At 41.5% G+C, this 25,216-nt stretch overlaps 1 protein-coding gene across 1 annotated transcript in view; it reads right to left on the bottom strand.

Moving 5' to 3' along the window:
* Positions 1 to 13,343: 13,343 nt before the first annotated feature.
* Positions 13,344 to 25,216, bottom strand: part of NBAS (neuroblastoma amplified sequence) — a 578,163-nt gene continuing 566,290 nt past the window's right edge. Inside the window, exon 55 of the mRNA XM_018558184.1 lies at positions 13,344 to 13,619. Within this exon, the coding sequence (XP_018413686.1) occupies positions 13,344 to 13,619 (276 nt within the window). The remainder of the gene's footprint in view (positions 13,620 to 25,216) is intronic.

Here is a 25,216-nt window from a genome sequence, read left to right as displayed (position 1 = left end):
CAAACATGCTTCAGCTCCTGAAGAAGGAAACAGGTGCATTCTGGGAGTCAGACTCCATTTTACAGTCTGAGGAATACAAGAGAATACAATACCATCTGCAGCATGTTTAGAGGAAAAAAAACCCTACATCCATCTTAGGCATCATCACTGTTAGGACTGGACTTGTTTCTGTCTGTATTTACAGGCTGCCACTAAATATTCCCGTTTTACATTACGATTGTATGTTTTCATGTTCTTTTTCACCAGCTTCACCCCTCCCTGTTTTGTTAATAACGCATCAAAGTTTCACTCAGTCTGGCTTATTGCAGAATAGGAGGGTATAGCTGCACGTCGAGCTATGCACAGGCCACAGGGCACGCGTAGCAGGGACAGAACACATGCAAAGATGAAAGAGTCAACTGAATGACTCAGAGGAGGGTCACAACCCTTATCTCCTATAGTAGACATGCCAAATAGTTCTTTAGTTTGAAGAAATAGTCAGATAGTGCTGAGCTTCCTTATTAGTCAAGAGTAAAAAAAAGCGCTCAAAGCCTCAAAATATGTAAATTGTAATGACTTTTTCCTTATTTTGATTCAGCAACAGGATAGGGTGGTGGTGCTGAGAATACAGTACATGTCCCCATGGCAGAATACATGTCACCAAGGTAGAATTTATCTCTCCAGGCTGCGTGTCGATCTCACCTGGGCGACATGTGGACATCTGCTGTGGCTTTGTGGGCATTCCAACTCACTGGTGATGCTGGGACCTGGCCTCCTCCACGTCCAGACCGGCAATGCTGGGCCCCAGCCTCTTCCACCGGCAGAACGTCTCAGTCGGACCCAACCTCCATCCTTTCCACTGCTGGTCCTGGCTTCCATCTTCTCCGCTGGTGGGCCTTGGCCTCCTGACCAGGCCCCCCAATTGCCTCCCAGCCCAGTCCTCCCCTGTCAGTGGGCGGCGGGATCCTCCAGCTTTGGGCGATAGGGCGGCCGCTTGGGCTGCACCGCTGGTAGTTCCGCCCCTGGGGCTGTCCATGGCTGTGCCTGCACCGGGAAGGAGGAGGAGAAAGGAGAAAAAGATCCGGACAGGCACTGCCATGGACAGCTACTTGCAGGTCCCCAGCAGGTTGCCCACAAGCGCGGGAACTAGGGGTAATTGTTTTTTTTTTCAAAATCTATATGGTTACTATAAAATAAATTAGTATTCTGTATTACCAGAGAAATTGAAGCAGGAATTAGGAGGAAAGTGGGCCCTTAATAGTTTTGCTGTGGGGCCAAATTACCCAGAAGTATGGCCCTGTTAAGGAGGTACTTTACAGTCCAGGAAACCTGAAACCAGGGTGTTTGGTGGACTGTTCAGTAGAAAAGTGGTTCTCCACATAAAGAAGACAATATTCTTTCTCCAGTTGGGCATTCTATTGATAGACATTACTAAAACAATCACATGGCACAAGGGGTGGGGCTTGTGCAAAAGCCAATTGGCATTTAAGTGTGTATAGGGCACCACCATGTTTAAGTGTGTGCTATGATGAGAGTACAATAATCTGTTCAGTACACTATTTACTGAAAGTGAAATTATGCTTGGTCCATGCTAATTGGCTATGGCTGCCTACATGTTTCTCAAATATTAGGTGCCCTTTAAGAGTTCAATGGAGAAAAAACATAGACAAAAGCATGTTCTGAGAGTAATTTGCCATCATGCACAGCTGAAGTGTACCATTCTCCCACTGGCTGTTGTCGAGGCTCCCAGGCTTCAAAGTAAAGCATTATTGGCAAAAGCCAAGAAAGGAAACTGTTATTGACTCCTTGAGATAACACATTGACATGGCAAATCACGATTTATATGGAGCACAATCAAGCTTCTTATTTATCACCAGCAGATCTGACAACAGTGTTAATGAGCTAAAAAGAGCATTAGGTATAATTAGAAAGCGCAAGTGGCTATCAGCACAGAGGAACGAAATCATCTGCTGTACACGTCAGGCGGGATGATGGGCTAATAGTGGAGGTGGGTGGCCGACCTGTCCCATTGACCTCCATGCTCTGTCATGTGGATGATGTTCTGTAATGTGTTTTGCACAGTTGAAGATTAGCACTGTATAACACTACTCGCTTTGACCTTGTATCAGTCTACTGCTATCTTCGTGTTATTTATATTCAGTACGGCGTGCTACAATTTAACCTTGTGGAAAGGTGCAAAAACGAAAGCGCCACTAACCTCGCATGTTAAAGCAAATGTGCAAGTTAGTTACAATCTATAAACACCCACCTTGTTATTTACTCAACGGAATGACCTTTTCAACAAGTTTTTTTAATTTGCTAATGTTTTTTTGTATAGCTTCTTAAGATCAAGTCCCAACATCCGGTCTGAGGGTTGAGCATATTATCACAGTCACTTGCACTGCATTCCTTAGACTACACATCCCATGGCTGCTTGCGTTCAGTAATGCCAACAATGGGCACCTGGCTCCTAATTCCCATTTACAATGGGCAGTTCTGGGAAGGAATTAGCTTGGAGGAGGTTATACGTGCCTGTGTTGCCACACAGTATTGTATTGTGCCAAAGGTGGCTACACTAGACCTACAGTAAGGCAAGCATAGCTACCTAAAAAAAATGAGTTGCAAGGGCCATATACTTTATGCCCTCATTAAAGGAGAACTATGGGGTTAAGTCTTTTCACCATAGTTCTCCTTAGGGTAATGGGAGGACACAAACTAGGGTCCTCCTGTCACCCTAGGCTCAGTATACCGCGAGCTGTAGCTCGCGGTATACTGAGACGCCACAGTATACCGCGAGCAGCTGCTCGCGGTATACTGAGACGCCGCAGCGGATCCCGACAATTGTGCCGGGATCCACCCAGCTGCCTGACTGACAGCTGGCTCTGCCTATCTAGAGGCAGAGCCAGCTGTAACCCGCCCCCCCCGTCCGCTCCGCAAGTCAGCGCTGGCGGATCGGAGCAGGGAGGGGGGAATCCAGCCGCTCCCCTGTCAAGGCAGAGAGCCGTGACAGGATCGAGAGGTGAGCGAACGCCGGTATGTGTTCGCTCACCTCCCGATCTACTGACCCGGCCTGTGACAGTCTCATTGTCACAGGTCGGCTAGAACTATGAGGTGAGTGAAAAGCACTCACCTCATAGTTCTCCTTCAATATTTTAGCAGCCGTGAGGAATCAAAATTATCTTTAGATTTTATTTGGGTTTAGTTGTACGTAAAGTGTGAAACTCCAGTCCATGTAATGTGTGCCTATTCATTGTATCTCATTCTACAGCCTTTCCTATACAATGTTATTTATAAGGCCTATCTCTAATTAATGTTTAATAAAAATCAAAGTGAACCTTTCCTTTGCCCATGCAGGACAATGTAAAAGGTTCACTTAGCTGCCCACTTTACAAGACGTATATATTCTCTGTTTCGAGCTTACACAAGATTTTTTTATCCGATCTTGGTGGCCAAACGGAGCAGCAGGGGAGTGAGCACAGGTATGTAAGCTTTAGGGAGGGGTAGCTAAGTGATCTTTTTACATTGCCCTATAAGGTTCACTTTAAAATCCCTTCCCAAGGTTTATGGTTTGCAAGGCAAACCAGATATAGGCTTGTATACACAGGCTGGAGGGCTGCAGGCTCATTGTCATGTTGATATGTTCAAATTTCTCTCAGTCCCACCTCGTGTTGCTGGTGATATGTGGAGGGGGTTGGGGGTGTGTGCAACCTTTAGGTAGTTAAGTTACTACTGTTCCCTAGTTAACAAGTACAGTAATAGGATTACTCACCAATTCACAATGGGGGTGATTCAATAAGGCATTTGCAACACATTCCTGGCGGTATGTAGTTGGAAGCCTTGTACATTATTCATGAAAAAAGACCTCTTCCATGTTGGAGTAAATTTTTGATTGTGTCGCCTCTTTGAGACAATTCTAACACAAAATGTGTCTTTAAAAGAGAACAGGGATAACATTTTTATCCCGTAGTTCTCTTAAGGGTCACAGGAGGACATATACTAACCTCCTCCCGTGACCCAAAGCTCAGCATACAGCGAGCTATATATTGAGAGCACCGCAGCCAGGACGTATCCCGACAATACTGTCGAGATCCAGCCAGCTGGCTGATTGACAGCGGACTCTTCCTATCTAGAGGCAGAGCCAGCTGTATCCGCCCCCTCCCCCGTCCGTTCCTCCAGTCTGCGCTGGAGGATCGGAGAGGGGGGAATCCCTGCGGGGAGCGGTGACTGACGATGCAGGTAGATGATCGGGAGTGAGCGATGGTATGTATTCGCTTACTTCCCAATCAATAGAGCAGACATGTGACAGTTTAATTGTCACACGTCGGCTACAGCTATGAGGATGAGTGGAAATCACTCACCTCATAGTTCTCCTGATAAATTTTTGTTACTTTCCGAGCTTTTCCAAAAGCTTCACTGCCTGCAAGATTCCACCACATATACGTGCCTTCACAGGTTTTACCATTTGTTACACTACCGGTAGACAGATTTCTAGAGTATCTATCTTCCCCATCCGATCTTGGTTTTCCTCTTTAAAAAAAAAAAAAAAGAAAAATCCATTGAAGGGTTAAATTTAGGGAAGTAACCATTTCACTTGGGTCTGTACTGTGTAGCTTCCAGCTCCACATGAATTAGTTCCATAAAGACTAATTGCAGTACCTCTATTGTGGGATCATGGGAGATTCTCTCAGACCATTTGAATGCTTCATTCATTCGTTAGGAACTGTTCCAGTTACAGGTTACGTGCACTTGGCAGCCTATACTATGCTGTTTTCCAGTAACACAAACGAAGCGGACTACAAAGTCTACACTTTGCCAATCAAATAAAGTCGTAAGGAGATATAAGATAAATTACACTCAGTGAACAATTTGTTTTTGTTATCTGCAGCTTGTAAACATGGGAAAGCATTTAAGTTGCAGTGAATGATGCCATAAAGAGCTAAAGTCTTCAGGATATTTAATACTAAGAGGCTACGAATGGAATTGGATACATTTAAAAGTACAAAGCAAAACCACTCTACAGCAAACGTACTGAGAAAACTGGAGGCTGCCATTGCTGATCTGTTTCTGAAAACTCGAGTTTCTTGGCATGCTGATGCACTGGTTTTGGTTCTTACTGAGCAACTGACTCCTATATAGCATGCAAATCAGGAAAGTCAGAGCTCTTGTTCTGAGTAATTCCAAATATACTGAAGCTGTTGGTGCATAGCACCATTCAGGTGAGTGATTTCATTTCATACTGAATTTTGCATGAAGTTTAATTTAGTTCTTTGTCAGTGTAATTACATCTAACTGGATCATCTCTTCAGGGAAGCCTATCCAACCTCAACCTCACCACTCAACCATCACGTTCTCAAACAATTCATCCCCACACAGCTACCTCCTCATGTATCACTTCCCCCTCCCTTTTAGATTGTAAGCCCTCAGGGGCAGGGCCCTCCTTACCATACTGTCTTGAATTGTATTGTGATTGTAATGTCTTCCTTATATTGTAAAGCGCTGCACAAACTGTTGGCGCTATATAAATCCTGTATAATAATAACAATAATAAGAAAAGGGGTTCCACACCAAAGCAGCTGATAGGTCCAGCCCCAAGCCCTGCTAGACCTGCTTAAGCTTTTGAAACCCAACAAGGTCATCAGAGAGTGGGGAGGTGTACAAGTAAAGACCATGGAGGGTTTAACTACCCTAGGACCTCATGGTAGTTCGACCTGTTCTGAGAAAGAGAGAGAGCAAGGGGTGCTGTAGAGAGACAAAATCAAAAAGAATGTGAGCAAAGGTTTGAACAGCAGTAGTGAAGTGAAGAAGTTATATGGGATGAAACATAGAGAAAGAGATATTGAGCCAAGCCAGAGAAGGGTCATTAACTGGAGGGATTGTAGAGAGGATAAAAAAGCAGCAAAATGCATTCAAGTTGGGTCAGTTTGTTGCCTTAAGGCCAGGTCACACTATTGCATTTTATGTGCACTACAACACAGGATCACAGCATGCTGAAAGCATACGAAAACTAGTTACCATTATAAGCTATGAAATACTTCCCATCAGTACATTGCATTAAAGGACAATGTGTTGTGTTTCTGAAAAATCCTGCTCGCTGCATCTTTTATGCCTTTTGGTGAAAACGCGTGTTAGATTATACTCAATGGCAACACATGGAAAATGCACAGAAGATGCAATTAAAATGCATTATGTATTTTAATTAATGTTTTTTTTTCATCTTTCATTTTCAAATCTTAACTGAACAAACTGAAGGGGGACTTGTCCTTATTTTTCATATGTCTGCAGGAAAAAACACATGCACACAAATTATGTCTTGCATTACATCATATTTGAACACAATGGGGGGAATTTATCAAAACTGGAGCAGACAAAATCTGGAGCACCTGTGCATGGCAACCAATCAGCTTCCCCCTTCAGTTTGTTCAGTTAAGATTTGAAAATGAAAGAGAGAAGCTGATTGGTTGCCATGCACAGCTGCTCCAGATTCCGTCTGCTCCAGTTTTGATAAATTCTCCACACTGTATTATTATGTGATTTGAGGAAAATGCATGTACATTTTCTAATAAGAGGGTGTGAACAAAGTGTAACTGCACCTTATTTCCTTATTTTGTCCCTGAAGAGATCTCTCCTCTCTCTCTATATACAGTATGTGTGTGTATATTTATATTCAGGCCGAAACCGAAAATAAAAAATTGGTCAGGCCAAAACAATTTTTTCCCCCTCACTTTTTTAAACATTTAGTATTTTATTTGTATTTATTTTTTTCTTTTACTTTACTGTTGGGGGCTCTGGGGAAAGATCAGCGGTCTAAACAGACCCCTGATATTTCCCTTTTGAAATAGAAAAAGAGACAGAGGACACAGAGTCCTCGATCTCTTTTTCTGCAGTCCCTGTTATGTATGAACAGGAAGCCTCTATACTCCTGTCAATTCATAAATTGAGGATATAATATGAGTTACACAGTCATGAATGAACATGAAGTGATGTAAAGAACTTCCTATTCATTCATATTTGGGAACACAGTTAACATACTATGTCCTCAAGTTATTTCGTTGAGTTCTTCTACTCTGCTCTCCATCCTGACACGCTGTCACGGGAGGCTTAGCAGGCGTTGAGGGGAGGAGAGCTCAGCCAAATGTGACACGGCTGACACTCCTTCCCCACGCCGCCGGCTCGGCCTCCGGTGACAGCTCACAGTTGTCTCCTCCCCCACACTGCTCTCCATCCTAATCTGTCACGGAGGCCAAGTTCTCATCCTGCACTGCTCGGCCTCCTGTGTCACCGCTGACAGTGCTCTCCTCCCTGCCTCACTTGGCCTCCTCCCCGTTTCTCTCCTCCCCACTGGACGCTGCTCTGTGTCAGAGTGGACACAGAGCAGCGCCCAGTGGGGAGACTGTGGTAAGTCTTAATTTCTAAATGAAGTGGTTTCCAAAGTCCTCATCCCCCGTTTCTGCTCTTTACCTCTCCACAAAGTCTGAAAAGATTCTGAGGGCAAATTACAGTATTTTATGGGATATGGAATATCCTGTAACATCCTTAGGGCATTCACCATTGGTGAGATAGGTGCATGACTATTGAGACACAGGGGGCTTTTATTTCAGCAATAGGACTGATTATGTTTTTGTAGTAAATGCAGAACACAGCTTTAAACATTACCTTAAATGCACTGAGAATAATTACATCCATAGAAGCAGAACAGAAACAGGTACACACCTACAATAAAGTTTCCTAAAGTCCTTGTACTGTATTTATCTGACCTAAGGGGAATTATGTTTTCCCTTAAACTTGAGATTCACTTTAAACAGCAATTGTTAATATTTCATTAAAGTGTACCTTTGATACTTGTCTTTGTCCAGTTTCTTGCTATGCAGAAGTCAGAAATACTTTGCAAGGGAAATAAAAATAACAATCAGGGAAGCTGGGATTTAATATTAATATTTCTTCTTTATTCTAAAAGCTTAAAAGAGTCATTGATATTTTAATACCACATTTGGGATGTCTGGCTGGTATGTTTATTAAAGTCAAAGGCAAGAAAGTTGCCCCTCTTTCACAACCGTCTAACCAAACAAATCAAAGGCAGGCAATAAATAATGGAAATCTATTCCACGATGCCAATGAGGGATTAAAAGAATGGAAAGTAGCAGAATGTCCATGTTTGTTCCCATTTCCTCACACCAACAAGAGGCAATATCAAAGAGTGGATTCCAGGCATCGGGGAGAATGTGAAATAATGTGTCTTGTGTTAGCTCGGCGGAGGCACAGCATTGGTCACTCCAAGGTTGATAATCTGCAGTTGCTGGATTTCTTATTAAAGCTTGGCTTCATAAAACTTCACCTGTGGGCATATTTATTAAGCAAGTGTAAAGTTATGCACATCTGTCTGTCTATGTGCACCCAACATTTGTTGCCGTGTGCTCTGCAAATTTTTGTGATAGCATGAATCCATGGCAAGTGGAAAGGGCAAATGTCAGTGATGCAAATGAGAATTGTAGGCTTATATTTTTATTTGCGTAGGATGTGAAGCAAATATGTTGGGGGAGTGGGAGTATGGAGGTCAGGTCCACCAGCTTAATCAATTGCAAATCATACATATATGGCCAAAAGCTTGTGAGCACCAGACCCCCATGCCTACGCTATATGCCAAAAACTATGTGGGCATCCCCCAAATTATTGAGTATGGGTAGTATATGTGCTACAGCATACAAAGGGAAAAAAAGCCAGGTCCATAAAAGCTATTGAACACACCCAAGATGAACTGAATGCTCATTGTCAGTCTTGACTTTTCAGTCCACATCAGTACCTGGTTGAATGGACGCGAATTTCCACACACTGCATAATCTTGTGCAAAGCCTTCCCAGAAGAGGCTGTTATAGCTGCAAAAGGAGGCAGGGAGGGGCAACATATTAATGCTCATGATGGTTTTGGAATGGGATGCCCAGCAAGCTCATATAGTAGTGATGCTCAGGTGTCCACAAACGTTTCCCCATTAAATGCACATAAATCAATGACCTGACAACCACAAAGGGTAGAGATCAAGACTTAGATAGCTGCATAGTTACATAGACCTCCTACCAAAGAATGGAGACTCCAGATGTGCAGCAAACAGCAGCAAATGTAACATGATCTGGTGAATTTATAGGTGAACATGGCCCATGAATGTGCTTTAGAATGATGTCGAAAAGAACCAATAGATTCATTATTGGGAATAACCAGCAAATATATGTAAATTTATACATAATGTACATACATAGTTACATAGTCAGGTTGAAAAAAGACACATGTCCACAGAGTTCATCCTAAAGAGATGAAAAAAAAAAAAAAAGCCTAAACAGAACGCTACGCCCACAATTACCCACTGTTGATCTAGAGGAAGGCAAAAAAAAAAAAACCCTATAAAGCATGGTTCAATTTGCCAAAATTCCAATTTGAAAAAAATTCCTTCCTGATCCCATAAGGCAATCGGATTTTCCCTGGTTCAACAATCTCTGTTGCCTAATATACCTATAAAAACTAAATATCCAGTAATATTCTGTGCATTTAGGAATACATCAAGATTTTTTTTTTTAAACAATTAACTGAGCTAGCTAGAACTAGCTCCTGGGGGAGTCTATTCCACATTTTCACACCTCTAACTGTGAAGAATTCTTAGATACATAAGAAGCCTAAGAATACATAGTTATACATTCACTCATGTGAATGTGGCCTAAAAAATGTTTCACCTTCAAAGTGTTAAGTTAATTGAGTAAAAGATGTTGTGCAACTCCCAATTAAATCCATTTTATTGCAGGGCACAGCTTTCCAAGGGCTTGCAGACGGCAGCCCAAAAACTCACAGATAGTTCAAGTTTTTCTTGAACACATCACCATGACAACGCTCAGTAAGCCAATTACATAGGCCGGGGGAATATGACTTTTCTTTTAATGTTGCTATGGGTGCATGGAAGCTATTTTTTAAGTTTTAGAAAATCACAGCTGGCCATCAATTTCAATGAAAAGGATGCAGCTCTCATTGCTTCTGCTAAGGCTGAGTGCCAGGTGTACTGAACATTGAAAACCTAGATGCTTCCTGAGTTTGCCCCCCACCTTCCCCCTTAGAAGCCAACTTAGAATCTAAACAACAACAACAAAAATAAAGCTGCTGGCAGATAAATATAGCAAAAGTAGCTCTCTTTTCCTTCTGCTACAGCCAAATGTTGTGGAGTCACCCCCCCCCCCCCCCCCCCATACATATACACACACACACACACTTTCCTATTGGCCCATCACTATGATTAGGTTGCTCTGTTGGCCAACTGAAATGTGTGTGTTGGGAGTGGAAGAGTAAGCTCCATTCCCACGAGGGAGTGCCTGAGCTTTGCCCATTCAGAACGGCCCAACATTTGGTCATAGCAGAGGGAAAAGAGAGCTACTTGTTGCTATATATTTTTATTAGCTTCTAAGTTTCTTTAGATTTCTTTACACTTTTTAAAACTTTTTAATGGAGTTTGCATTTTCACTCCAATAGTTGATCATTTCCCAGTCCCATCTTGCTGTATGCAAAGATTCATTAAGGTGGACTCTGATAACTACACCACTTAAGCTTGTTTTCATCAACATTTTTTTATGCAAAAGATACAAACATAAAACTAAATGAGAATCCTTAAAGTTTTATCAGGCTGTTATATTTTATTACATCAACATAAAAATATCCATATGGCTTTCCAGTTTGTCATTTCTTTGTAAAATGAGCAAGATGTTTGCTTTCATAAATATGCAAAGCAAAATGACATAGTTACATGCTGTAGTATAACAGAAGAAGCACTTGGGACATCAAACGAAGTTAGAATTTTCCTGTTATCAGATGTCATAACCACTTAAACAAACATCAAATAAAAAGTCTCCTCCATAGCAGAAGGAGTGTAACTTTATTGATATTAGATGATGTAAACATGTGAACCTCGGCTTTCTAAGTTATATTTCAGAGACTGTAGATTTTAATCTGCAACTAATGGAAGTCTAAGATTAGTGTGTCTACGAATGCAGCAAATCTAAAGCAAAGTGAGAACAGAATGCTGTGTCAGCTGGTGTCCTTTAAGGGATGCATCAGTCTACATCCTCATAGGGCTTCTCAGCTTCCACATGCATATTGAACCTAGCACATCTCCATCAATGACTATAGAAGAGAGCATAGCTTTTCTAAGACATGGTGAGTAATGAACAGGGAGCTGTAGTGCTTCTACATTCGCCAATTTACAAAGCTGTATAGGGTCTGTCTGCTCAAAATAAGCTAAATGTTGTTAAATATCCTCAAACTTAAGAACAAGTAGGCAATCATTTGAGGTAAAAATGCACACAATCGACATAAACCTTCTCCTCCCATGGTGACTAAAAAAAGGTGGAAAAAGAAAATGTCCTACAAGCAACTTTATAAATCTCCCCTGTGATACTTAAGTTGTTTTCTAAAAGCAATGTATTCTTAAAGAGAATTAAACTTGTAGTTTGTAGGCAGAGAATGCAACCTATGAGTTCACTAGTAACCAGGGAAAGAAGGGGGAACACTGATGCACCTAGTTCCAGTGAACTGATAGGCTGGTTACTGGCTTAGCCCGACAAATGTCTCCACACTAAGGCTGGCCATACACCTATCAATTTTTTTTCCTTCAACCCGCGGGCTGAACGAAAAAAAAAAATTGACCCGATTCCTCCATCAACACAAACAGCGTGTCGATCGAGGAATCCAGCTGTTTACGTTGTATTCTGACAGCCGTCAGAATACCCAATCAGAGAGGGCAGCTCATTGGCTGCCGGCTCTGATCGATCGAAAATTTTCTAGCTGGCTCCCTTGATCAGCTGATGGAGGAATGCCTGCTGGAAGAGAGCAGACAGCCGGCAGAATTTCCGCCGGTAAATTAAAAACCGCCTAAAATTTGACCGGTGTATGGGGAACTTAAGGAAGACAGGCACACTTTACAGGATTGATCCATTGTTAAATCAGTATCGGGTGGCTTTTTATTTCATTTGTGGATTTGCCAGGTTCACCCACCTTCTGCAGTCATTACCAATTGGTCTAGCTTATTATGAATTTTGTTTTAAAGTGCATGTCCAGCCAAAGCTTTTTCTTTAGTTTTGGATAGAGTTGAGAAAGATTAGAACCCATCTATTTTGCATTACAATCTGGGGATCTGTTGGAGATTGTTAACTTAGATTGATGTCACATGGGTGATTATGTTGCTGCTGACAACTTGCCTGCAACAGGGGTACTAACTTACCACTTGCATGTTTTTAATGTGTTACACCTTCGCTAGCTGGACCAGGGAGATGTTGCTCCCTAGCTAGAGAGGGAAATTCAGCAGCGTTATGGACCAGCTGGAGAGCAATTCCATAGAAGTGGAAGACTCTGCCGGGAGATTCTGCTGCTGGTGACGCTTCGCCAGGAGTAGAATTGGCAGTGTGATATCAGCTTACTCTCCCTAATGACAACAGTTTAACTAGACAGAAATGAGGGAATATCTTCAGCGCAGTAGAGTAAGTAGAGTAGGGGAAGGCCAGAACCCCCTATGAACTTTTTTTGTCACTGGCTGTCTTTGATGCAGAATTTGCCTCACATCATGTCTGCTGAAACCATTGTCACCATGACAGTAAATAAAAGGAAACTTCTCCAGCAGAGCCCCCAAAAAATCCTAGCAGGGTTTCTAACCCTTCCCCACTCTATCAAAAACTAAGGAAAACATGTTTTGGCTGGGCATACACTTTAATGATAGAGAATGCTGGAGGAAGAGTGAGGATTTCCAATTGTACCATGACTGCTATGGGAGTGTTATGGAATTTCTTTACAGACTAAGTCTATATTATCCACCTATTAAGGAACTATACGTTTGAGCAGACTGACCTGTGTTTCATCCAGATCAGTGGTCCTCGCATTTCAGTCAGTTAGAAATCACACCCTGTACAGAGTGCATTAAATACACAACATGTTAGTTTTTAAGCCTAAGCAGATCCAAAATATATTTTCCATCTTTAAGAGCAACAGGATATCATCCCCCATCTCTGAGACCCTGGTGTGAACATTCCCTTCCATACTTAAAATTGTTAGGACAGCTGCTACTTCAGGTGAGCCTCTGATGTCAGCAGAAGAAGCTGGTGCTCTATATACTGTACTGTATGCAGAAACCAGTCCAAAGATACAACAGTTTTGTTCCCCCTTCTAGTGAAATCCTTATTAGAAATATATGGAGAACTGTCTTCTACCAATGACACCAGAAGCTTAGTTGAAAGACTAACTTCAACCAGTCACAGTTCTGCTAGGGCAGAAAACAAACGCTCTAGCAGAGAGCTGTACACAAATCTTTGCTTAGCTCTTCTGGCTGTACCTCTACTTGGCCTGGATATCTATAACCAGCGTTTAAGACTGGAGAGAGCAGAGCTGAAGGTTCGGAGAGAGGTATGTGTCCCCCTGTAAGACATTAGAAGGGACCCAGCTTCTGCCTTGTGTCCAGAACTATGAAGCTGTTTCGCGATTTCCTCCACATCCCATGGGTCATCTTCTTGCTTGGCCAGTAAGTGGTTAACCAGATGTGGGTAGTAGACAGTGCCTATGCATTTTACCATCAACTTGGCATCCAACAACAGGGAGAGGATTTCAGAGTCACAGTTGGAGTCATTGACCTAAAAAGAGGAAATGGAAAAATACCCGTGAGAAAAATGTAAGGTTGCACATTTTCTTCTTTGTATATTGCAGTCTCCTGGAAGAGCCAACAGACAAAAGCCTTGCCACAAAAGTGTTCTATTCTTAGTAACAAATCTCATCTCCTTTCATGACTCAGAGCATCACATTTCCAGGATGTAAGAGAGAGCAGATATTGTGCAAAATGCACAGACAACATCACACATAATAATTTCTCTCTGCATGTCCAACCAACCTACATCTTACAGCACTTTACTGCACATGTAATGCATGTTTAATGTAGTATGCCAAGCTCCAGAGGTCTACACCCATGATGCTGTGACATTTAGAAATCACTTCCACATTTCCAGCTACAGTTCCCAGTGGGGAATAAACTAATCTCTTGGAATTATAAGAGGTCAGTGTATGAGAGGGCACCTATTGTACTATAGATGCACTGGAAGTCTTTTGGAGTACCTTTGTCCCTCCTCAACATAATCCTTCTTACTTTTCTCTGGCGCTGCTCAGCACAGGTGCTCAAGGACAAGACTGCAACACTGAGAAATCCATATAGAGGGACAATAAGATGGACCCCTTCTTCAGCACAATTCCATAGAGGGACCAGAGTTTGATATATAGGCTTAAAGGTTGTGAACTAGGATATGATCTACTAGGATAGGATCTACTAATGATTCACTACATGAAATGATACAAGTAAAGGTCAACCAAGGCAAATGTAACAGAAGTAATGCGAAGTTGGTGTGTTTAAATGCACATGCTGCTACTGCGTGAGTTCATCGTGGGGAAGGATTCTGGCAAGGTAGCAACTTAGCAAAAAAGAATGTACATTAATTTATTAACAAAGGCCCAGCTTGCCATGGTTTCATAAATGATTATTATGAAAGAATTGTGTGCAAAGTAGATAAGTGTTTCTACATACTTAGCTGTACCTGTGTTGTAGACCAGAAACTGTATTAGAGAACAATTTGTATCTGTCAGTTAAATCTTATGTGCAGGGCCATGCTTTGGAAACTTTACCTTGGGTGCCACTGCCAATATGGACGGATTGTCCCAAGCATTGCTAAAATTGGTAACATGGTATGAATATATTTTGCTATGTATTGCTGGGCTATGCTGGTGTCAGTGCCAGGATTTGGAAATGTTACCAACCAAATCATAACTTGTATTTTTCTTATCGGATTCAATTGAAAATGTGTAAATCCTGGGGGAAAGTTGTGCAAAAACAATTATAAACAGATACCTATGTGTTACAGATTTCAAGAACAGAAAATATTGTGGCTCTAGGTTCCCTCAAAAGTATTACCGAAAGCCCCCCGATACCAAAAATGAAGATACCTAAAAAGACATTTTGCCTCTTTATAGGGATACCACAGTTCAATATATAAAATGGAATAGGCTTTCTTCCACATATGATGTATTGGATTGCTAGTTTGTATTCCAGCCCTACCGCCAGACTTAAAATCAAAAGTCTCCTGAGAGATCCCTTGCCCATTAAAAATGGGGCATGCCAAGTATTCCCCGTCTTCTTTAATCTTTATTTTTTTAAATTGAGCCTTTCATCTGAACCATTACCTCCTCCCCATATTTCTCAGGAGTCAGGGAAAGGAGGAAAGAATGCCGGATTTCAGCATTCACAGATGACCTATTTTTGTTTATATATCCCAACCAAGTTGAATGGTTCCTCATCTTCTCAAAATTAAATTTCCTAATATCTGGATCTTCCTCATCTCTTAGAAACTTCAAAACTGCGATTTGCTGATATTCTCCTCATTCAGCCAGAATGCTAAAATTAAAATGAATATCCTCCTCAGACACCTATATGCACTCCAAACAATCCCTAGCTTGCTGCCCTGCTCCTTTGTTAAAACTCCTGCAGCGAAGGATCAATCACTCCCTCTTCATCCCACCCAAGTCAGTAGGGGGAGTAGGATTGCCTAACTTCAGAATGTATAATTACATTAGTCCCCAAACAAGAATTGTAGATTGTTACTGCAACTTAACTTACAAGGACATATATCTTAGGTTTGCTGGATCTCCAAACCCAATAGACCACAGCCTGGTCAAGAGTTAAAGCTTATAGAAGACACATTAGTGCATGAAGATCATTTTGGGGAGATTTCAGATATCTTCGACCCCACATCTCTTGACCCCAATGCCTATGAATCCTGAATTTTCGCCAGGCCTGAAAACAGCATTCTCTCACGACATTACCGATCCAATTCTGCCCAGAGCAAAAGACTTCCTCAGCAAGGGTACCTTCCACAACAGAACTGACTTGAATCACATGGGCCTCATTCACCTTTTCCCCTTCTAGTCATACTTTCAAACACTTTACTGAAACATTGAAAACACTTAAAATCAGAGCTTCCCCTTGCTCTACCACATGCGTGGCATCTTAACTTTAGCGAGTGACCCATGGGCCGCACACCAAAGGTCCCATGTGTCACAAAAACTCAGAGTGACCTATATTGTAGTGAAAGTGTTGTGCTCTGCCCAATGTGCATACATCTGCACATATTTATATTTGCAGTAGGGATATACCATACCTTCACATGTACATGTGCTTTCTTTTTAGGCTGACCCTGAGTTTTACAAAAGATTTTGTGACAGGGAGAGACATTGAGAGACAGAGACACACTTAGAATCTTGAAGAGAACTGCTGCACTCCTTACCGGAAACCCCTTTAAATACCGTTAATTATGTCATGTGTCTGTCATACTGGAACCTGAAGAAGGGGGCCCTGCGTGGCCCCAAAACGTTATGTGACATCTTGCGTTAATAAAGAAGATGGACTTTTGACGCATGATATACTGTATGTGTGCTGGTGATGCTTTCTGCATATCAGAGACACAATTAGGAGACAGGGACACAGCGTTGTCACCTTATAATAGGAAGTGCCTATGCAAAGATCTTAATTGCAGGATCAAAAGATATTATTATTATTATTATAGTAAAAGATGCAGATTTACAAATCTTTAAAATGAGTTTTGACAATTAACATTCCAGGTACGTCAAACAAAATGTGTAAAAAAAACCTTAGAGTTTTTTTTTTAAAGAAAGCAGCTACAGAAGAAAAGCCTGAGCTCTGCCAGCATGCTGTGTAGAAGGACTGGCACACCCCCTGCTAAGTCAAATATATAGCTCTGCAATCAGCTAAACTCATGCTCCCTGTTAATTGTAAAGCTCTAGCTCTAACTCCGCAGAGGGTATGTCGGACCTCCACAGAGAGACCACTGCTTCCACACAGAGAGTAAGGGTATTTCTCTGCAGTATGCTGGAAGGGCACAGGCTTTTCTACTCAACATTACAGCTTCTTTCAAAAGGGAACAAACTGTAAGACTTTGTGCACCTTTTATTTTGATGGACCTGAAGTGTATTTAGCTGATTTAAACTGAAAGTTCAATAGGGCTTTAAATATTATATGAGATTCAATTGATTAGGTTCACATTTACTATGGATGGGATATTATTTATGAATAGTGTTTTAAAGGGAAACGAAAATGGTTATCCAGTTTACGTCAGCGGTTCTCAACCTGTGTAACCACAGGACCCACATTTGTCCTTGGTTATTAAGTTGCACCGCACCTAAATGCATGGCATTGCGGTACCGCGCGCTCCGGTGCGGGTGATCGATCTGTGGGAGGGAGGTGCGTTTGGGGTACCATTAAAATGAATGGAAACGCAACGTGCCTCCTGTACCAAAACACATGGTAGGTAATTGTGCACTTAATGTGATTAATGCACTGTACTTGTGTGAACGGGCCCTCAAAAACACGGGCATACACACACAACCACAGACACAATCTCACACACACACTCCAAAAATGTTTTTAAGAGCCACCAATTCTCCCTACCTTACGAGAGCTGGAGTGGATCCTCAGTCTGGAATCCATTGTGGGCTGCTAGGCTGTGACGGAGCTCCATCCATATGTCTATTATTTGTACAGCTGCCTTGCATGCCCCGTAGAATGTGACGTCAATCCGGTCTACAGTATCACGTGGTAGAAAAGTCACTTGCACTCCAATAAGAATTTGAGTCAATGTTCTTTATTAACAAAATAATTGTCATATCGAATAGCGACGTTTTGGAACAGCTACACGATGTGACAATTCTTTTGTCAATAAAGAACATTGACTGAAATTCTTATTGGAGTGCGAGTGACTATTCTACCACGTGATACTGATTTGCAGAGGCATCTGCTGTCATCTCAGCACCCACTTATTTTCTTGAGTTATACCAGGTCGGGAGTGTGATGGGATCTACTTGAATTACTCCGTTCTACAGGGCACGCAGGGGAGCTGTAAGCAATGCACATATGTTGGCTGCTCCCTCGCAGCCATACCTCCGTCTCACCCCACCCCACCTCAAGCTGACATTGGCACTGGGCAGCATATTTTGAATGGCTGCTCGGCACGAGAACTGACAGTTCTGCTCTATGGGGAGGCTGAGGAACCTCTAACCTAGCACAGTGAAAGGCACTCGGGGACCCACCAGTTGAGAACCATGGATTTACAAATTTGAGGGGCATCTTCCAGTGGGACAGTACAAGTATGCCATTGCAATCAGATCGGTGACCCTCTCATGTGATAGTGGCAGCTAAGGGGAGACAAGATATTCAGCATATGATTATAAAAGTAAATGCTGATAATCAACATAGTTTAAAACAGAAAAAAAATACAACTGGGACTTTCTATTAATATGGATGTCTATATTTCAACTTCAAAGCCCTCCAGCTACAACTGACGGCGATCATCTGTGTGATGCTTTTATTTTTAGATGCCTTGAGAATTCTTTTTTTCCCCCTTTTCCATCGTAATTTGAACAACTTATTTCAGTTCCCTAATTTGCAGTTCTAGGTGGAAGAAAATACATTACGGAAATGACTGTTTGGTGGCTTAACATACAAAAATTGCACCCCAAGGTGCTTTTTAAAGCCTCTGTCATTTGCTGTTCTCAGGATGTTGTAAGGAAACAAGTAAGCCTGGTAATTACCAAATACGAATTACTTCTTTTTTTTTTACAAGCTCCTCAGGCTTCCGGAAACTAGGCTTTTAATGCTTTTTGTTTGCAAATGTTTTGGATGAGCAATTTTAAGAACATGTAAATTAACGGGAAGAACTGACATTGGATGTCAAAGCTACAGATCCTTTTGTATTTGTTGTACGTTAGGTGAATCTAACATCTTAACACCTCTAGACTAGAAGTATCCTAGAGTTTCAGGACTTGGAACGCGTGGGAAGAGAATGAAAGGGTCTCCCGCAGGTGTAATAAGTCTCTCAACTGTAGCGATTTAGGAGGAATGCTCTGTACAGTTCAGTGATACTTATTATTAGCTGACTTATACAACAGATTGTTGCGGATATATATTCTCAATGCTGGTGACACACACATTAGTCTGCTTAAAGGATTTGTTTAAGAAAGATTAATTTCCCCTCCAAACCTCCCTCTTCCCCTCCAGAGCATTTCCCAGCATAATTATTTTTGCCATTTTCTTTTAATGGTAAACAGCTTTTATTGCTCATTGTTACATCATTGGGCTTGTAAAAATCTCACAATGGCAACTGCTGAGATGAGCGTTTAGAAAAGTGGCCTCAGTCAGTTCCTATTGATATAGGCATGCCCCCAGAACCACATCTACCACAATCCCTTTGCTTGCACATAGTGGGTGAGCAGGCTTTTAGGATTCAAGCAGCAGTTTTGCAGGGCAACAAATCACTGTATGTATGCAGAGAGGGTGATGATAGGCAGAGTTCTGTAGTCTAGCAGAACACTCAGAAAGGTCTGACAATGTTGCTTTGGGATTTGAGTGCAGTAGTGGCAGTGCTGTCAACCAACAGCAGGAAGTTAAGATCTCACTTTATTTCTAGCAAGATCACAAGGTATTTCCCTGCATTTGTTTCACTTTAAAAGGATAAACTGCAGAGAGGTACTCCATTTAAAAAAAAAATTTCCTTAGACATAAAATTAAATGCCTAGATTATTTGAAGCAATGCAATTCAACCCCTACCCCCACGGATTCACAGTTTTAAAGGAAATCTATTTTATGCTTATAGGGCCATTTAAATAAAGGGGCACAAAGACTGTTTGGCCCAGGCCTACAAGATTAGAGGGAACCAAAGGGACTTTCAGTAATATAGCCTGGATTATAGGCCTATAGAACAGCACACCTAAGTCCCCTGGTGCCAAGACACCCTCTGTGTTAAAGGGAAATTCTAGATGTAAAATGAAAGCAGTTACAGTGTATATTCATTCATAAATTATTTGCCTGCATATGTACTGCTAGCATATGTACCTGAATCAGTTACATCAGCATACAGCAATTCTGTTAAAGCACAAACAAAATTTGGCTTTAGATACAGCTTATTTATCAATTTTGATTGGATCATTAACTAACAAAGTATCTTAACACACTGCGCGGCCAAAAAAAGTTACCACCTGGATTTAGCTAAGCAAACAGGTAAGTGCTTTCCATTGGATAATAGGTCTAGCTTCAGCAATCTTCTGTCCCCAAAAATTAGAGCAGCTGCCTACCTGAATATAATAAATGACCAGGTTTTTCCATCAATGGATTTTTTTTGGCCTGAGGGCACATTGGGAATATTCCAAGATGACAATGCCAGGATTTATCGGGCTCAAATTGTGAAAGAGTGGTTCAGGAAGCATGAGACATCATTGTCACACATGGATTGGCCACCACAGACCTTAATCCTATTGAGAATATTTGGGATGTGCTGGAGAAGACTTTACGCAGTGGCCCGACTCTCCCATCATCACTACAAGATCTTGATGAAAAATTAATGCAACTCTGGACGGAAGTAAAAAGCTGTGAAATTGCATACGCTTATTGAAATTATGCCATGGCGAATGTGTGCCGTAATCAAAGCTAAAGGAGGTGAAATGAAATATTAGTGTGTATGACTTTTCTTTTGGTTAAGCAGTGTATATATTCCTGGTATAAGCAGGCATACTCACTAAGTGGCAGCAGACAGATTCACTAGTTAGCCTTTAACGCTTGATGAAGTGATCTTCGCCTTGGTTTCCTGTGGCCCTGTCTACACACGACCCCTCTGTGTAGGCACTGTAGCCTGGCTTAACAAAGGGAAGGGGAACTGTCATTGCACAGCGCCCCTCCGGTACAAGCTGCTGAAGAGCACTTTATGCTCTAGATGTACAAAGAGAGAAAACAACTTTTTTCTTTCTCTGCAATCTTGCATGGTAAAAAGGTTAATGAGAAGAAATGGAGAAATGTGGAGTAAGCCTTTGATCCGTGTCTGTATTTCATGCAGAGAAGATGAACAGATCGGGTGGAACAGAATCAAAATGAAATACATTGTACAAAACCCAGCATCTTACACGACTCACAGCTTCTGTATTACAATGGCAGAAAATGACATACAAGACGTAGAAGCTCAGTTCATCTATCTACGTGGGAATGCTGATGAAACATGCAGCTAAGGACGAGGCGCTTTTCTCTTTAGATTTCAGTCAGATATTTTTATCCATTTACTAAACCGTGACAAAATCTGAACACATGCTATTTTCCTTTGTATGGGTTTTCACATGTTCGCCGAATTGGAAGGTGTTACAGTCCATCTGTGTGCAGACAGCCATACATTAAAGTTGTTTTGTTGGGATGTGTCTCCTGCACTCCTTGCAGCGGTTAGACCCTGTCCGGATGTGGGCAGATATAGGCAAAGGCACGTCCATATACATATGGCTACCCAAAGGAAACAACCGGGTCTGTTTTTACCTCCATCATAAGATGGAGGAAAAAACGAAAGAGACATGGATGTCACGTATATAACATCTGATTCCATTCTGATCTGACTCTCAGCAGAGGACCAATCTATGGATCCCCACCTAAGGCAGAATGGAGTCTACCATGTGAAAGGGCCTAGCTATGTTTTCTGCTCTTTTGTAGGATGACCTCCAAAGAATATGTGTAAACTGCACCTAAGACATATATACTGGTCTAAAATATCAGGACATGTTTCCAAACTAATGAAAGCCCAAAGCATACAGTATATAGGCAGGAAAGGAAACAAAGCATTTAAAAACTGTACGATACAAACATTTTTGGCATAAAGTTTCTATTAGCTACAAACTGTATACATTACATAGTTGCTTATTAATGAATCATTTATCAGAATAGACACAATACTATAAACATTAAGAAAAAAATCCAATAAAGAGGACCTGAACTCTGGAAGTGTTGTCCAAACAAGCCAAACAGAGGGCAAAGGACTAGACCCAGGCAGGCAGCATTGCCTGTAGGCTTCTTGCAGCTGATCTGTTCACCAATACTGACTTGCCTAGCTCTACACTGCAATTCAGTGTGAAAGCAGCCATCTTGGTAGAGACAGGGCTGGTCTCCCACATGTTGGAGCTGTCTTGCTAATGATTGGTGATATGATAAAAGGTGGGAGAACAAGATGAAGGAAGAGCAAATCAAAAAGCACAGATCAACAGAATGAATGAAGTAGGACTGCAGATTCCCATCTAGCAAGCAGCACAGTAGTAATATCATCAAATCTCACTCCAAATCTCCTTGGACCAGCAGTCAGGGGCAGCAGTGCCTTAGATACAACACTGCAGAAATAGAGCTATGATTCTGTATGCACAGGGGTACCTAGGAACACTCCAATACCAGGAAGTGCTCTGCTATTTTTCAAGCAGAATTCAAGACAAAAAGTACATTTTTAAAGGAACTGTTGAGGCGCAATTGGCTTTTCTAGATGTTCCCTATAACATTGTAAATCTTCACTTTTTGAGTTCCATTCCACTTTAACAATCTGCAGTGAGATATAAATCACTGCTTACTATAGAACAATGCACTATTGTGATATAACAATGTACCCATATAAAGAAAGGTAAGGCAGATTTACACCAAGCACAACATTTGTCAATCTGCTATAAAAACCTTAGAACTGAATTGTGTATTTCGACCAAGCATGAACCTAAAAATACCTCGCCAAGCGAAGTTCACCAATAGTCTTTACTTACGTACGCAGGTCAAAGAAATGTGTATTTTACTTCAAAATATGAGAAAAATGTCTGATTCAGAGAGGAAAATGATACAGACTGCCATAGACACTCTGCTGAATCACTGCTTCGGTAAACCACCGACTATCTAAAAGGCTAAACACCCAAATACAGTAACTCCATATCCAGTCACCATTCCAGCAGGAAGTAAATGGACAGGCAATGAGATCAAAGATCATTTAATGCAGCAATCAGCTTTCAGCAAAGTTATTTTTCTGATTTATTTTGAAGGAATTTTTTTTTTTTTTGCTCTCTTCACAATGGAGGGGGTAGGGTTTGGGGCTGGTAAACCTGGAGTTGGACCTTAAAGTAACACTAAACTCAGGAGTTAAATCTTAAAAATTAATTCAAGTACCTTAACTATTGACAGTAATGTATCTTACTTGTGTATCACTCAGCTGTAGATCCCCAAATCATCTGTGAAGTGTTGCCAATAGTGAGATGAATTCACAATGACTGCTTGATATAATTAAATAAATAAAATAAACATGTAAAAAGTTTAAAATAAATAGTGAAAAGTGTAAAAAATAAATGTAGCAAATAAAAATAAACGTTACAAATAAAAATGATATATTAAAATATATTTTTATACTTTTTATATCATTATATATGTTTATATCATTGAGCTGCAGATTTGTTTTTCACCCTAAGGAGTTCATTTTTTTTAACCCTCTGCCTGAGGAAGACAGTCACTGCTGCCTGAGGAAGAGGTCCTTGCTAACTTTGAAATGCAATTTCTGGTCAGTGACAATAAAGTGTCCTGTCTTTTCATGTAAACATGGTGTGCTGGTGATATCTTGGATTGGGACTTCCTCATCCTGTGAATTAATCTGTGAATGAAGTACGCGTGGAGCTGCGCACAACCTCACCAAATTCAAATGAATACAGAATTCTGCTGGTAGAACACCACAATTCAAGTAAGTGGGGTTGGGGAATGTGACCATGTTTTATGTTACACCCTAAATATGGATGTAACATGACATGGTCCAAAAAGTGGAATATTATTTTAATGGGGGGAAGGGCTACTGACAACAAAATCAGAGGCATAACTAGAAAGAAACCTTAGAGCCCAGATGCAAGAGCTGCAGAGTGTTGGCAATGTTGGCACCTTGGCCATTACCTGGGCCGGGCCCTCCTCTTCTTTTCCAAGCCCCCTCCAAGTGGTGGAACATCAGCGCCTAGTTGTACATGTGGCCGCTGCGACCCTGGTAGTTCCACCAGTGAACAAAATATTTTGAGGTGTCAGACAGTGAACAATGAAAACATGAGCATTTAGTTTCTGATCTCCCTTTTGTTTACATGTTATACTGCTATTTTTTATATGCATACAGATATAAGCAGACGGCGCGCCTGGTATGCTTTCAGCCAATGAGATAACCATACAGCACACGGTATCTGGGGAAATTCCACCACCGAGTTCCAAGTTCCATGAGCTACGCTGCTGTTTGCAAGAGAGTTTAATTATTAATATGTCTCTAACAAAGGGAATGAGCGCTGAACAATTCAACACCAGGAATAAAGAGCTGTCAGACTGTGAAAATTTACAAAGTAGCAGCGCAACATTCGCTATTAGATAAAAAATACACGCCAATGTGTCAGATGTTAGCAATAGGAGCTAATGAAAGTGCAAGACGTATAATATCCATGCAATTTCACAGTCCCCCCCGGGCACCATTTACCACCTGGCCAGGCTTGTCTTACACTCCAGTTCAGTGTGCGGTTTTAACCTTTGGGGGGCAATGAACGCAGTGAATGCATCAAAGCTCCTGCTTGCAACTTAGAAGCCTGTTGTTCTTAAATATACTTAAACGGCCCCTCTGTGGATAATTGCAAGTAGGGAAATCAGGGGAGGTCGGCAAAGCCAATGTTCCTTAAACAATCGTATGTGGCGATATACATAATACAATGTTAGTGTCTTAAGTGTCCTATATGTCGTATTATCCTGGCGCTTAGGACTATCGTCTTGCTTTATTACCATCATTATTGTTTCCTACGTGTTTTAAGTTTATTGAAGTAACACATTTTATAATTGTGACTTTAAGCCGCAGGAAAAAAATATTCTAAGGATGTTCCAGATGATCATTCTTTGTATACTGAATAGATTTCAATGCATGGCTCACAAGTTGGTCAGTTAATGTTTGCTGGTCCCAAGACCCTGGATTACTTATAGGATCCCAGCCAAATAATATTGCACACCAATGTTTACATGTCACTAGACCATTGAGGAAGGTAGTAACCAGCCCCTCGCCATGGAGTTAACATACTTTAAAGTGGACTATGCATTAACTTTACAAGTCTTCATGACTAGATTCCTTACACTGCACAATATAAAGCAATTTTTCAAAAGCATTGCACAAGTGATGTCCATGGGCCTTATGAGAACCCATTTTGCCACACAAAACCGACACACCCTCCCCTCCAGGTCTAAATAGTTGTACCAGGGGCATTTCTTCCCCTTTGTAAAGTGTGGAATTCTCCAGCCGCACCTGATTGGCCTGGGGGGGGGGGGGGGGGGCACAGTGAACACTCATGGGTG

This window comes from Nanorana parkeri, unplaced genomic scaffold, assembly GCF_000935625.1.
Source record: "Nanorana parkeri isolate BGI_ZX_2015 unplaced genomic scaffold, ASM93562v1 scaffold324, whole genome shotgun sequence".
NCBI classification, from domain to species: domain Eukaryota; kingdom Metazoa; phylum Chordata; class Amphibia; order Anura; family Dicroglossidae; genus Nanorana; species Nanorana parkeri.
The sequence above is the reverse complement of the archived record's forward strand: the minus strand, read 5'-3'. Positions and strand labels throughout refer to the sequence as shown.